This window comes from Mus caroli, unplaced genomic scaffold, assembly GCF_978045245.1.
Source record: "Mus caroli unplaced genomic scaffold, Mus_caroli_1 scaffold_11, whole genome shotgun sequence".
NCBI classification, from domain to species: Eukaryota; Metazoa; Chordata; class Mammalia; order Rodentia; family Muridae; genus Mus; species Mus caroli.
The window spans coordinates 102,218,027-102,233,308 of record NW_028227266.1 but is presented as its reverse complement, the minus strand read 5'-3'; the positions used below and the strand labels follow the sequence as shown (position 1 = coordinate 102,233,308).

General features: G+C 45.7%; 1 protein-coding gene across 1 annotated transcript in view; it reads left to right on the top strand.

Moving 5' to 3' along the window:
- The window catches only part of Bfsp2 (beaded filament structural protein 2), a 57,790-nt gene that overhangs the window by 16,286 nt on the left and 26,222 nt on the right, over window positions 1–15,282 (top strand). Inside the window, exons 2-3 of the mRNA XM_021172981.2 lie at window positions 10,274–10,356; window positions 14,820–14,976. Of these exons, the coding sequence (XP_021028640.1) occupies window positions 10,274–10,356; window positions 14,820–14,976 (240 nt within the window). The remainder of the gene's footprint in view (window positions 1–10,273; window positions 10,357–14,819; window positions 14,977–15,282) is intronic.

Sequence of the window (15,282 nt, the reverse complement as noted above, 5' to 3'; positions counted from 1 at the left end):
TGAGCAGAGAAGAGGGACATTCTGTTTGAGGTGGTTAGGATGAAGAATGAGCCAGGCAGAGCATGAGGGGAAGACCAGTGTGATCTGGAAAGGCCAGACTCCAGAGCGACGAAGCCTGTGAACAACTGGAACACAGCCAAGCACGTAGAGCCTTAAAGACCACTGTCTAAGGCTCCACGCTTTATTCCCAACTGTGCTGGCTAGTTTTATGGCAACTTGACAACAAGCTTAGAGTCATTGGAGAGGAAGGAGTCTCAACTGAGAAAGTCTCTCCATAATATTGGTTCTGTAGGCAGAGGCAGGCAAATCTCTGCGAGGCCAGCCTGGTCTGAATAGTGAGTGCCTATCTCAAAAAGAAAATCGGTAGATGAAAATCAAGGTGGGCACTCAATTTCATTTCATTTAAATCCCTGTGGATAGATGAGATCGCTTACAGATAAAACTGAGCCCTTCCGAGCCAGCCCTGAGGACCGGCAGCACTTAGAGCTGTGATGCGGAGACTGGGCCAGCACAGCAGAAGAGTAAAGCGTAGAGAGTAGTGCCGTGGGAGCCAAGAGGCGTAAGTGCATCCTTAGTGACACAGGGAGTGGGGCCTTAGCAAGATGGCAGGCTTCAGTGTGATGGTGAGTGAGTGGGGTCCTAGGCACAGATTTTAGTTTCCTGTTTGTTGCTAGAAGCAAGTCACGCCAAGAATCTACCCTTACTTGAAGTCACATAAAAGTGAAGATATTTCCAAGGGAATCTCATATGACTGTGCCCACTGAGTTAATTTCCCAGGAGCCCAGACTTGCCCAGCTCCCCCCTCAGCCTGCATGTAGTTCTGGCTGCTGAGACACCAGTATCTTTAACTTTAACTGTTGGGCTCACATGAGAACCTTTTTTTAAATGCTCCTTGTCTTTGCCTCTTTTAAAAAAACACAATCACAGCTCAATCCCTCACCTGCCACCACCAGCTCCATTTATTTTAATAACTGTGTCCCCAGTGAAGCAGCGCCAGGAAAGGATAAGATCCAGAACACCAGGGTAAGTATGACAGGGTTCCTCCAAGGACAGTAGAAGGGAGAAATTGAAAGAAAAATATATCTATGAAGCCACTAGATGGAAGTCTTCATTAACTGCCTGTGCATTAAAAAGGAGGGAAGAGATGGAGGGGGGGAGGAAGAGAAGGAGGAAGGAAAGAAGAAGAGGAGGAAGAAGAGGTGGAGAGGAGGAGAAGGAGGAAGGAAAGAAGAAGAGGAGAGAGGAAAGAGGAGGAGGAGAAGAGAAGAAGAAGAAGAAGTAAGAAGAAGAAGAAGAAGAAGAAAGAAGAAGAAGAAGAAGAAGAGAAGAAAGAAGAAGAAGAAGAAGAAGAAGAAGAAGAAGAAGAAGAAGAAGAAGAAGAAGAAGAAGAAGAAGAAGAAGAAGAAGAAGAAGAAGAGGAAGAAGAGAAGAAGAGGAAGAAGAATGAGAAGAAGAAGAAGAAGAAGAAGAAGATGAAGAAGGAAGAAGAAGAAGAGAAGAGGAAGAAGAAGAAGAAGAGGAAGAAGAAGAAGAAGAAGAAGAGAAGAAGAAGAAAGAGAGAGAGAAGAAGAAGAAGAAGAGAAGAAGAAGAGAGAAGAAGGAAGTAGGAAGAGGAAGAGGAAGAGGAAGAGAAGAAGAGGAGAAGGAAGAGGAAGAGAGAAGAGGAAGAGAAGAAGAGGAAGAGGAAGAGGAAGAGAAGAGAAGAGGAAGAGGAAGAGGAAGAAGACGAAGAAGAGAAGAAGAAGAAGAAGAAGGAAGAAGAAGAAGAAGAAGAAGAGGAAGAAGCAGCAGCAGCAGCAGCAGCAGCAGCAGCAAGGGGCAAGGGGCCAGGATGTAGTTCAGTAGTAGACTGCATGCCTAGCATGCATGAGACCCTCAGTTCAATCCCCAGTGTGCGTGCACACACACACCCACACACACACACACACACAGAGAGAGAGAGAGAGAGAGAGAGAGAGAGAGAGAGAGAGAGAGAGGAGAAGGAGGAGTTTAAAAGAACAGATGGAGCAGGAGCAATGGCTGAATGCACACACCAATCTAATCCATCCGACACTCATTGTACAGTTGCTTTGTACAAAGACAAATAACAATGATAATGATGGCCACCAGGTGTGGGACACTCGACCTGTACCAGGCCGGCTACTCGAGGAAGGAGGTGTTTTTCACACATCGAGTCATTCAGTGCGCATAGCTAACTGTTATCCAAGTTATAACTAACACAGTTATCCCAGTGTAACTGTGGATAAGCAAACCAAATCTTGGTGTTACTTACTCTGGCAAGGAGAAGAGCTGTGTTGAGAATAGAAGAGGAGTGTGGTTACCCACAAGGTGTCTACACTAAGTGGGGATGGGTGACATCGATGAGAGGGACAAGGGGCAGCGTCAGCAACGTTCACCCCAGGCTTCCAGTAACTCAGCCTAAAAGAATGCTCTGTCATCAAAAAGTGTCTCCTCTGTCCCCTCTTCCCTTCACACCCCACAACCAACCTTGTCGATACCACCACCCTTTATCATTGGGAGGATAAATTCCCCATACAGGCCTAAGACCCTCCTCTGGTCCTCAGGACCCTCTTTAGTGCTTCAGTCTTCCCTTCCCTCACAATCCACATCACACCTGTACCATGTTCAGATTCTTACTACAGCTGCCAGGGAAGTCCCCGCCCTATCTCATTCGTTATCTCTGAGTCCTTCCTTCCATAGGTGGCCTTTGCTTGCCCTTTAAGCTTCATCTCCCATAGTAGCTGCTCATTCTCCAATAACAGGCACAGAACCTGCTGCCAGAAAACTGTAATCATATGCAGAAGGGACAAGGGCAAGAATGAATAAGGCTATGCAGAGAAAGGCATATATGAAATAAACATATTTTTTGTTTTGGATTGGTTTTTTTGAGACAGGGTTTTTCTGTGTTCCCCTGGCTGACCTGGAACTTACTCTGTAGACCAGGCTGGCCTCAAACTCAGAGATCCACCTGCCTCTGCCTCCCAAGTGCTAGGATTAAAGGTGTGTGCCACCACTGCCCGGCCAAAATGAACATTATTATAATGTAGGATTTATTAGACAACCAGGGTTATGAGGAATGGCAGGTGATCCAGGTGTCACAGGCAACTAACTACGTGAACAAGAGCAAGTGCGGTCTGGAAGGAGCGCTTGCTCCACAAGCCACTGATTCTCCAAGGTGTTGGGAGAGGGGGAGGGGGGGAAGAGGGACAGAGAGAGAGAGAGACCCTGTCTAGCAAGCTGCCTGGCACAGACTGAGTAGACAGTGAATGGCAGCCATTATTCGATGGTTGCGATTCCTCTCTACACAAAAACATTTGTTCAACACATGAGAGGGGGTGGATGGTTAAAACACAGATTCTTGTAATGCAGCTTCAGAGATCCTGATTCTTACACTGACGTGGGCTATGGTCCTTTCCCATGAGCTCCCAGGGATGCTGGGGACTGCCCTTGAAGAACCACTAGATATAAAGACACCTCCATGAGGAGGGCCAGGAGGAAATAAACCTCTGACAGCCATCCCTCCCTCAACAGCCATCCCTCCCTCAACAGCCATCCCTCCCTCAACAGCCACAGCCATCACCATGTCTTCTGTTCCTCACCAGCCCCTCAGAATTTACTCTATAACCCACCGCAGCCTCTCACTACTCATCTCTGGAATCCATCCGAGATGTCCTCTAGAAAAGCATGTCTGTTTCTCCCTCTGTCTCTACTTACAGGTCCCCAGCCTCTTTCCCTCAAGACCACGCAATCCCACAATCAGTTCTTACTGACATTGCTCTGATGAGCCAGGTTTGTCAGCCCTGTGTTGCTGTAACAAAATACCTGGATAAATGATTTTAAATGGAAGAAAGCCTTCTTTTTCTTTCACAGTTTGAAGCCTTTCGGTCCAGTCAGCCAGCATCATTGTTTCTGGGCTGTGGTGAGGCAGAATGTTATGGTGGAAGGGTGGAGTTGATGACCTCAAGATGGCCAGGAAGCAGGGACAGAGGAAAGGTCATGGAAAGACACAGACCCAAGAACATGTCCCATGGGGGGCTACTTCCCCATAACTAGGCTTCCAACCGCATTAAGTTTTTAGAACCTTCCAAAATAGCTCCACCACCTGAGGATTGAGGCTATAACACTTAAGTTTGGGGGAGGGGACATTATATATTCAAATCACCACATACTATCTCCTTGAGTGGGGAACCTGGCATTAAAGCATATAGTTGTGACAGTGGCATTTCAGGTCAGAGAGAGAGAGAGTAGAGGGTGAGGACACCCCACTGTTAGCTCTCCCAGCTCTCCCTATAGCAAGCTTCCAGCCTGCCTGATGTTCAGTGTTACTAATGAAGACCACGAGTCATTCATTTCTACCTTCTCTCCCTAGAGAGAAGGGCCACATGGCTCCAAGGTCACAGGTAGCTCTTCTTATGGATGTCTCATCTGTCCGATGGCTGTTCATGGTGACATTTGGTATTTTCACTGCCTTCTCTCCTGGAAAGAAAGTTGCACAGAGGCAATGTTAATTTGTATCCTCTTCAGCTGTAAATCAGTGAGGACCAGATAATTAATACACACCTCTCAGAGCTTAAAATAGAAATACTCTTTCTTCTCCTGAGAAAATGTTCAGCAGGAAAGTTCCCTGGCTACAAAGCTCATCCCCCAGACCCATACAATCACGGGGTTCTGGAAGCAAAACAAGGGACTGGGGCTTGAAGAGAAAGAGGATTGGATCAGTGGGGTTGGGCTAGAAATCTCAGAACCTATGAGAAAGATATTTATCTTCATGGTGCAACCCAGAAAGGAACTGAGAGTCTTCGCTGTCTGCATGTGGAGAGCAAAGAAACCAAGGAGCAAGGAGACAGCGACCCAGGAGGGTCGCTAAATGATGATGAGCCTTTTAGCTTATCATACACACACATGCACACACACACACACAACAGAATGTGTATGCACACAAACACACACACACATAAACACATACATACACACATATACACTCACTCATGCACATGTACACATACAGAAACACACATACACACACAAACACATACACACGTAAACACACACATATACAAGCGCAATACAATATTAACATTGCCTCAAGAGAATGTGCATGCACACAAACACACACATACATACACACACATATACAAACACACACACACATGCTTTTGAGCACACATACACACATGCTAACATGGGGTGGCATTGTGGCTCTGTGACATTTCCAGCTCTGTGACTTGGGACAACTTCAGTTCTCTGAGCAATAATATTCTTTCCAGTGATGTGAAGGTGTTGACAGCTTTAAACGGGTGCCGCAAGCATTTAATGAAGTTGTGAATATCCAGGACTGATGTCAAGGTGGGGCATATTTAGCATGAACAATTGTCTCCCTACAAATAAATCCTGTGGTTTACAGTGTTTGCCAATTTCCCTGGCGTAAATACTCTGACCTTGGCTGATATCAAGTTACCAACATCTCACTAACACGGGGCTGGAAAGAGATGCAGGGTTCCATAATGTAGCATTTCCAACATCCAGACAAAGTCAGAGCAGGCAACTTCAAAATCAGACCTAACATTCAGTACATTTTGAAAGAGGCGGGGACTACTGCCTTTTAATTTTGAGTATGTACTGCTTTTGTTTTTAAGCAACTAATTGTATGCTCACATAATTTAATTCTTCATGATGGCATGTTTAACCAGCTCAAAACTCCTAAAATATTTAGTGGTTCACTATCAGCCCAGACAAGCTGGCTCAGGCGTTATGCTGGGTCCAGGCTTAGGCAGTTAATAAACACAGCTTCTCTGACCTCTTCCCTTCCTATCTTCAGCTCTGGGAAGGCTTCCTGAAGATTTTTCCTTACAAGCCCCATGCTCTGCTTTTGGTCAGGACCCCTCTCTGGGCCACCATACCAGTCCTGAGTCTATTTTTGTTTCTTTGTTTTTCCGAGACAGGGTTTCTCTGTGTAGCCCTGTCTGTCCTGGAACTCACTTTGTAGACCAGGCTGGCCTTGAGCTCAGAAATCCACCTGCCTCTGCCTCCCGAGTGCTGGGATTAAAGGCGTGCACCACCACCGCCCGGCATTTTTTTTTTTCCTGAGTCTATATAAACCCCAGCAAAGGTTCTAACCCTCCTCATACCACATAACTGGTCTTTTTTGGACGCATCTCTTCCTGGTTAGGAAAGGCAGTGGTGGCTACTGCAGGGTCCTCTGTGGTGAGGAGGGGAGACTGGTAGTTTATTTTAGGATCTCTGTCTGGGAAGACAGCGGGAAAGCAGGGCCAGCAGGCTGTACATTGGCAAGCCGGAGCCTATAATCAGCCCCCACTTGAGGGTGGAATAAATCCTTGATTGTTACTAAACACCAGCAAAAAGCAGGAAGGCCCTCTGCCTCCCCCAGCCCTGAGCCCACACGGCCTCAGAGCACAGACATTTGGACAAAGCCACCCTATCTGCCCAGCACGCACTGTCCACATTACTCCTGTTCTCAGCCCAGAAGGCCACCAAGCTACAGGGTCGCCAGCTCTATCTAACCTCTAAAACCTCTGTGTTTCCACCCAGTGTCTTTGGGCATAGCTTCAAGCATCTTTGTATTAATTAATATCAGGAATTTGTAATAGATGGGAAATGTCACAAAGCCATATGTCCTATAGTGTTGTGGCAAGGCAAAATAAAATTAAAAAAAAAATCTTTGGGTCTATCCAAAGCCCAGGGTCAGTTCTGTGTGGTCCGACTTGAAACAGCCATGGTTCCACCTTCTTTCTGCATTTTTAGAACTGTATCATGCCCTGTACACATTTTCATGGACATACACACACATGCAGACACACAAACACACACAAATACAAACAAACACATGTATGCACAAATATACACATATTCATACACACACTCATGCAGACACACACACACATACTTAAACACAGAGACACATAAACACATACACACACAAACACACATGCATACATATAGACACACAAATGCACACACAGCACACACAAAATACAAACACATGCATACACAATAACACTTTATCTGTTACACAAACACATGCATACATGAAAACACACACACCAAACGTACAAAATACACACATACACATGCACTTACCCACAGGGACACATGAACACATACAAACACACACATGCACACAAGTACAAACACAAACACACACAATACACACAAAATACAAACACACATGCATGTACAATCACATACACAAATGCATACACAAAGCCACACACCAACCTATACACAATACACACACATATGAACACTTACACACACATACACACACATACTTGACTTGACTTGTTTCTTTTACTTTTTCCTTTTTTTCTTTTAAATAAGCTTTATTATATAAAAGTTTCAAAGAGCTTATTTTAAGAATTTTGATTGTCAATTATCTAGACTCCATATTCAAACATGAGAAACACTGAATAAGGAAAATGAAACATTTAAGGCCTGTTTGACCTGCACAGTGAGTTCAAGGCAAGCCTGGGCAACATAGTGAGACCTAGTCTCAAGACAGAAATAAAGGGCCTGCTAGATGGCTCAGTACATAAAAAATGCTTGCCACCCAAGCCTGACCACATGACCTTGAACCTCAGAGCCCACATGAAAAAAAATCCCAGGAACACTTACAAACTTCTTTCTTAATGGCTTATTGGAAACAACCTCCAGACCAGAGCCAGGGAATGGCTAAGAACTATTACCATGGCCACATGGTACATTTATTCATGCATGCATGCATCAAATATTTAAGAATGTCAGCCAGCCTGGACATGGTGGTGCATGCCTGTAATCCCAGCACTCAGGCAGAGGTGGGAGGATTGCAGAAAGTTCCGGGCCAGCCTGGTCTACATAGTGAGTTCCAGGCCAGTCTGGACTGCATACTGAGACCCTGTCTCACAAAAGGTCAAGACTGGCAGCCTGGGGCACAGACCTGTAGTCCCAGCTACTCGGGATCCCAGGGCAGGGCACCGGCAATGCCAAGGTCTTCCTAGGACACAGAATGAATTCAGGAATAGCCTATACAACTTAGGGGACCCTGCCTCGAAATAGAATGTACAAAAAGAGCTAGCAAAGATATTCAGTGGTAGAGCCTTTACCTGGCTGGCATAAGACTTCAGAGTCCATCTTCAGCTGAAAAGAAAATGCATAAGCCCCAACCTGGCTGTGGAGACACATAAATAGACAAGAGGCTGGGGAAGGGGGTGGGGGCATCCTAAAACCATAGATGAAAAGAAGGTGGGCTGAGGAGAGAAAGCCTCCCCCTTTTAAGATTTATTTAGATGTGTGTGTGTGTGTGTGTGTGTGTGCGCGCGCACACACGCTTCACATGGGCTCAGGACCCAAGGAGGCTAGAAGAAGGCATCAGTTATCCTAGAGCTGGAGTTACATGCAGTTGTGAGACACTGGATTGCTGGGAACAGATCTCAGGTCCACTGGAAGAACCACAAACGCTCTGCTCCCTCCCCCCATTATGTAGTTATTCATTTAGTCATTCATTCATTCATTCATTCATTCACTTTACAACCTGATCACATCCCCCCTCCTCCAGTCCCCCCTCATACAGCCCCTCCCCTATATCCTCCTCCTTTTCTCCTCTGAGAAGGGGGAGGTCCCCCAACTAAGGCCAGACCACCCTGAATGTGCCTGATCTCCGAAGCTAAGAAGGATTGGGCCTGGTTGGTACTCGGATGGGAGGCCACATTCACTCAATTTCCCAGACCCTCTCTCCAGTTCACAGAGTTCCATTTGTGGAAGAAACAATAATTAGGCTCCCTCGTCCCTATAGACCGTCTGGTTTAGTTTCACTTCATTGAATTTCCCACTAGCAAGGAGCACATAGTCTGGAGCCTGGCACAACAGCAAATAGATGAAGTAGATTGTCTCCTTGCCCATGTCTTTCTTGTCTGACCTTATTCCTGTCTTTCTCCCCTTAATAAGGAACAAGAAACTGTGTGGCCAGGGATGCATAAATGAAACCTATATGCCCAGTAGTTTGTATATTTAGCTAAATCATAGGGTGGTTTGCTCCGTTTTCAGTTTCGTGGGATTTTTGGATTTTAGGGGGGTGGGTATTGTGGGTTTTGTTTTGGTTTTTTGGTTTTTCGAGACAGGGTTTCTCTGTGTAGCCCTGGCTGTCCTGGAACTCACTTTGTAGACCAGGCTGGCCTTGAACTCAGAAATCTGCCTGCCTCTGCCTCCCAAGTGCTGGAATTAAAGGCATATGCCACCACTGCTCCACTTTTTGTTTTTGTTTTGTTTTTTGATGGGTTTTGTTTTTTGAGGAACCTCTATATTGCATTCCATAATGGCTGCATGAATTCACCTTGAACGAAGGTGTACAGTCCCTCCCCACCCTTGCCAGAATTTGTTATCTTTTATCTTCTTGATAACACAAACCTTGCTGGTAGGAGGTGATGTCTTGCTGTGGTTTTAATTTGCATTGCCCTGATGATCAGTGATTCTGAGCATGCTAATTAGCTTGATAGAATCATTCCACAATGTAAAGCATATATTAAAACCTCAGGCTGCACTCTGTAAATACGTAACTATTGCCAACTAAAAATGAAAATTCCTGGCTAGGTGCAGCCCCTGGACTTATGGGATGGAGATTGTGAGATTGGGGTTAGCCTGCACTATACAGCAAGATCCTGTCCTAAAAATAGTCTTTTAAATTTATTGTTTTTATGTGTATAAGTACTCTATCTACATATATGTCTGTGTATTTTTTTCATGTCCAGTGCTTACAGAGGCCAGAAGAAGATCTCAAATTCCCTAAACTAGAGTTAGTGACTGTTGTTAGCCACCATGTGGGTGCTAGGAATTGGCCCCTGATCCTTTGGAAGAGCAGCCAGGGCTTAACTGCTTTCTCCAGTTCCATTAACAACTATTCCCAAAAATAACTTTGGGCCATATGTATACATGTATATATTATATATGAATGCATACATATGCTTGCGTACGCGCACGTGCGCGCGTGTGCACACACACTAGAGCCCTTTCTATCCTGGATGACTTGAGAGCTCAAGGCTTTGTCAGAGGCTGTGAACTAGTCTCCTTTTGAGTCACCATTTTATCCCAAAACTCTTATTCTAAACTTCACTCTAAAAAGTCTCAAAGGCACCTAGATTTATGCTTTTTTTACCTCCTCCTTGCCTTCAAAGGGGGAGACCCATTCTGAAAAGACAAGCATTTGTGAAGTTTCACCACATTCTCCAGCGCTCTGGGTCTCTCATGAGCCACTACGCTAAACACCTTCTTCTCTTTGCTCCAGGTGGGAGAGGCGGTCTTAGAAAACGCCCGGCTCCTGCTGCAGATGGAGACGATCCAGGCTGGTGCGGATGACTTTAAAGAGAGGTAAAGCTCCATAGCAAGGGGATCTCCCTCCCTGACCCAGACTCCAGACCACTGTAGATAATGCTGCCCCAGAGTACACAACAGTCCCTACCGCCATGCTGGGAAAAATGGCCTGAGACTACAGAAACTCTAGGAGAACCTAGTGCCTCAAAAATCAGGTCCTAGGGGCTCAAAGACTGAGCCCAGGGCCACTCGCCTTAGAAAAGTACTTATTTATTTAATCTATATGAGTACACTGTCACTCTTTTCAGACACCAGAAGAGGGCATCAGATCCCACTGCAGATGGTCCTGAGCCACCATGTGGTTGCTAGGAATTGAACTCAAGACCTCTGGAAGAGCAGCAGTCAGTGCTCTTAACTGCTGAGCCATCTCTCCACCCCTCCCCCTTTTAAAGAAAAATTACTCTGTGTGTGTGTGTGTGTGTGTGTGTGTGTGTGTGTGTGTGTGTGTGTGTGTGTGTGTTTGCCATGTGTCTTAGTCAGGGTTTCTATTCCTGCACAAACATCATGACCAAGAAACAAGTTGGGGAGGAAAGGGTTTATTCAGCTTACACTTTCATACTGCTGTTCATCACCAAAGGAAGTCAGGACTGGAACTCAAGCAGGTCAGGAAGCAGGAGCTGATGCAGAGGCCATGGAGGGATGTTCTTTACTGGCTTGCTTTCCCTGACTTGCTCAGCCTGCTCTCTTATAGAACCAAGACTACCAGCCCAAAGATGGTCCCACCCACAAAGGGCCTTTCCCCCTTGATCACTAATTGAGAAAATGCCTTACAGTTGGATCTCATGGAGGCATTTCCTCAACTGAAGCTCCTTTCTCTGTGATAACTCCAGCTGTGCCAAGTTGACACAAAACTAGCCAGTACAATTAACCTCTTGTCAACTTGACACACAAACACATCACTAGTAAGCCTCAACTCTTAATTTCTTATTCATCCCCAAGGTCTAAATAACTTTAAACATCCCACAGTCTTTACATATTCTTAAATTTTCAATCTCTTTAAAATATCCATATCTTTCAAAATCCAAAGTCTTTTTACAATTAAAAGTCTCTTAACTGTGGGATCCACTAAAATATTTTTTCCTTCAAGAGGGAAAATATCAGGGCACAGTCACAATCAAAAGCAAAAAATCAATCTCCAACCATCCAATGTCTGGGATCCAACTCATGATATTCCGGGCTCCTCCCAGGGTTTGGGTCACTTCTCCAGCCATGCCCTTTATAGCACATGCATCGTCCTCTAGGCTCCAGATGCCTGTACTCCACTGCTGCTGCTGCTCTTGGTGGTCATCTCATGGTACTGGCATCTCCAAAACACTGCATGACCCCTTCAGTTCTGGGCTATCAATTGCAACTGAGGCTGCACCTTCACCCTTCCATGGCCTCTCACAGTGCCGAGCCTCAGCTGCTCTGTGTGACCCCTCATGCCTTCAAAACCAGTAACACCTGGGTAACCCTTACACATTACCAAGTCCCGCTGCAGCAAGAGTACAACCTTGGCTATCTCTGGAACACAGCCTCTTTGTGCTTTCAGAAAACACTTCCCAGAAGATGTCACCTCAATGATGCTGGTCTCTTCTTAATCACCGCTAATTTCTTAGCTCCAGCTAACCAGCATCAATAGTTCCAGTAATGCAAAGTTTTTGCTTTAGTAGTTCTGGTATCTTGTTAATCACAGTTGATTCTTCAGCCCCAGCTAACCAGAACCACAGAATATTCACAATCAAAACAGCAATGGCCCTGAAAAGAGTCTTTAATTTTCCCTCTGAAATTTCACAAGCCAGGCCTCCATCTTCTGCACTGTTCTTAACATTATCTTCCAAGCTCCTATACAACATCTGACAGAGCACTTAACACCGATCTTCTAGCCCAAAATTCCAAAGTCCTTCCACAGTCCTCCCCAAAACATGGTCAGGTTGTCACAGGAATACCCCACTATGCTGGTATCAATTTGTCTTAGTCAGGGTTTCTATTCCTGCACAAACATCATGACCAAGAAACAAGTTGGGGAGGAAAGGGTTTATTCGGCTTACACTTCCATGCTGCTGTTCATCACCAAGGAAGTCAGGACTGGAATTCAAGCAGGTCAAGAAGCAGGAGCTGATGCAGAGGCCATGGAGGGATGTTCTTTACTGGATTGCTTTCCCTGGCTTGCTCAGCCTGCTCTCTTATAGAACCAAGATTAGCAGCCCAGAGATGGTTCCACCCACAAGGGGCCTTTCCCCCTTGATCACTAATTGAGAAAATGCCTTACAGTTGGATCTCATGGAGGCATTTCCTCAACTGAAGCTCCTTTCTCTGTGATAACTCTAGCTTGTGTCAAGTTGACACAAAACCAGCCAGTACAATATTGGCACACATGGAAGAAATACAACACATAAGAGTTGGCTCTCTTCTTCTGCCGCATAGTTTCCAGGGACTAAACTCAGGTCCTCAGGCTTGGCAGCAAGCATCTTTACTAAACCATCTCACCAGCTTCTCTGGTGTGGTTTGGTTTGATTCAGTTCCTTCATTGTTTTGTTGTTGTTGTTGGAGATAAGGTCTCTAGGAGCTCAGGGTGACCTTGAACTCACTAGTAGCCAAGGATAACCATGAATTACTGATCCTTCTCCCTCCAACTTCCAAGTGTCACAACTACAGGCATGACCCTGATAATGCTTGGCTTATCTTGAGACAGGATTTTACTGTGCTGACCACAGTTGCTGGAATTTCCAACCTCCAAAAGCCCTTTTTTTTTTTTTTTTTTTTTTTACTATCTACAAAAATTTAAAAACCACACAATCCAGTTATTATAATTATAAGCTATATGCCTAGATTGGGCAGATCTAACACTGTCCTATCTTATTCCCCAGCAGTGAGACCCTTTGCTACTTGCAGTTTCTCCTGGCCACGTGGTTCTGCTCCATCATGGCTCCCTCCTCTTCTCTCAGCCTCTCTCCTCCCTTCCAGTTCTTCTTCCTCACGCCTCAAAACCTCTCATCCCACCTTTCACCTCCCCTGCCCAATCATAGACTCTAGTCTTTATTTGACCAGTTAGAATGGGGAGAAGGTTCACATTAGGTCACCTGAATGTAAGATCGGCTGTTGCTTTAGAGGGGCTTCCCTCTTGAGGAAGCAGAATTAACATCAGAATACAAACAGCATCAGGGCAACCACAGCAGACCAGATCATCCCTGGACCTCTCACTCTACATAATTTACAGGACTCCTAGAGACTTGACTTTGGTATTTCCAGGGTCAAACTCACCTTTCTATAGGACTAGAGGCTGAAGCTTCTACACAAAGAAATGAGCAACGGTTAGAGTTTTGCACCAATAGACCATCAGCCTTGACAGGATATGAGTGGCCCAGCCCTGGGAACATACAAGCAGATGCTCCAACAAAATCACCTGTCCCAAAAGTCATCAAAGAACTGTCCCTAGGAATTCTGAATGTTAAAGTCCAGTACAGGGGTTGGGCAAAGCTGGGGAGACAGTGCTTGCTCCGTGGTGTATTCCATCCCCAGTACCCTGTCCCCCCTGAAACACACACACACACACACACATTTTTAAGTGAAGACTTACACCTCTAAAACCTGCCTGAAGGCTGCCTGGAATAGAGATGTGGGTTTTGTCTTCCTACGGACACATGGAGGCGAGATGGGAATGCTGGCTGAATGGTGCAGCCATGGAATGAGGAGAGCAGACCAGGAGAAATTAGCAAAGATGTCAGGTGGTAGTTAGAGAGAACGGCTAACGGTTGAAACTCCAGTTTCGTTATGTGTGTCTAAACACAGACTCACTATTTAACAAGCTGTTTGCCCTTTGTTGTTTTGTCTGTTTTGTTGTATGATAGATAAATCCATGCTTCCTACCGCCCTGCCCTGCCCTGCCCCTCCCCCCCCCCCCCAAGAGAGCTGAGCCAAGCTGGAAGCACCTCTCTGCACAATAGATACGGGCGGAGCTGGGCAGCAGTGCCCCCTGTAGGTAAAGTGAAGTATGTGCTCTGGTAGAGTTCATCTCTATCTCTCTCTGTGCCAACTTCTTGCCCTGGTTTTTCCTTTACCCTACCCACCTGAGTGTGTAGCCACTGTCTAGAATTGCAGCATATTATCCATTTCTGGATACCCTGCCTGATACCTCAGCAGGTCTTCAATGATCCTTGGATGATAAGGACTCTCAGTATAGTGACAAAGATGTTGTATTGCCTTTCTGAGATGGGGACTCCTGAAGCAGCCTTCCCTAGAGTATCTATCAGGCTCCAAAGGCCTCCCAAAGCTGTGTTCCCATTAGCTGGCTGCCGATGTTTTCCTGTTAATTTTTTCTGCAGCAATAGCAGTAACAGGGTCCCCAAAGCTACTGGAACACTGGCTTTCAGCATTCGCTGCCTATTACATGTGGGCCTTTGGGTAATATCTAACAATCTGGTTTGTTTCCCCTTTGGGCACTCTACCCAGCTATGCTGATTAAGTCCCTTTGTCTGCAGATATGAAAACGAGCAGCCATTCAGGAAGGCAGCAGAAGAGGAAGTAAGTTCCCTGTACAAAGTCATCGATGAAGCTAATTTGACAAAGACAGATCTGGAGCATCAAATAGAAAGCCTGAAAGAAGAACTGGGATTTCTGTCAAGAAGCTATGAAGAGGTAGGTGGGGCTGGGGGTGCTGCCTGCTCCCACCCCCCAAAGCAAGGCACTCACCTGGGAGGCTGTAACCTTCTAACACAGGTCTTGGGGACTCTTCACTGTGGCTCAACCAGGTCTACAGAGAAAATGCTAGTAAAAGACCTTAAAGTCTTTGTCATGTGCCACAGTATCCCCTCACCCCTGAAAGTCTCAAACTCAAATGTCTTTGAGGCCCAGGAAGGTTGATAAGTGGAAACAACAGTTGTAAGCAGACGTGACTGTTAGAAATAGTTGAAACTGGAAGGACCATCTCCCTAAAGTGTTCTA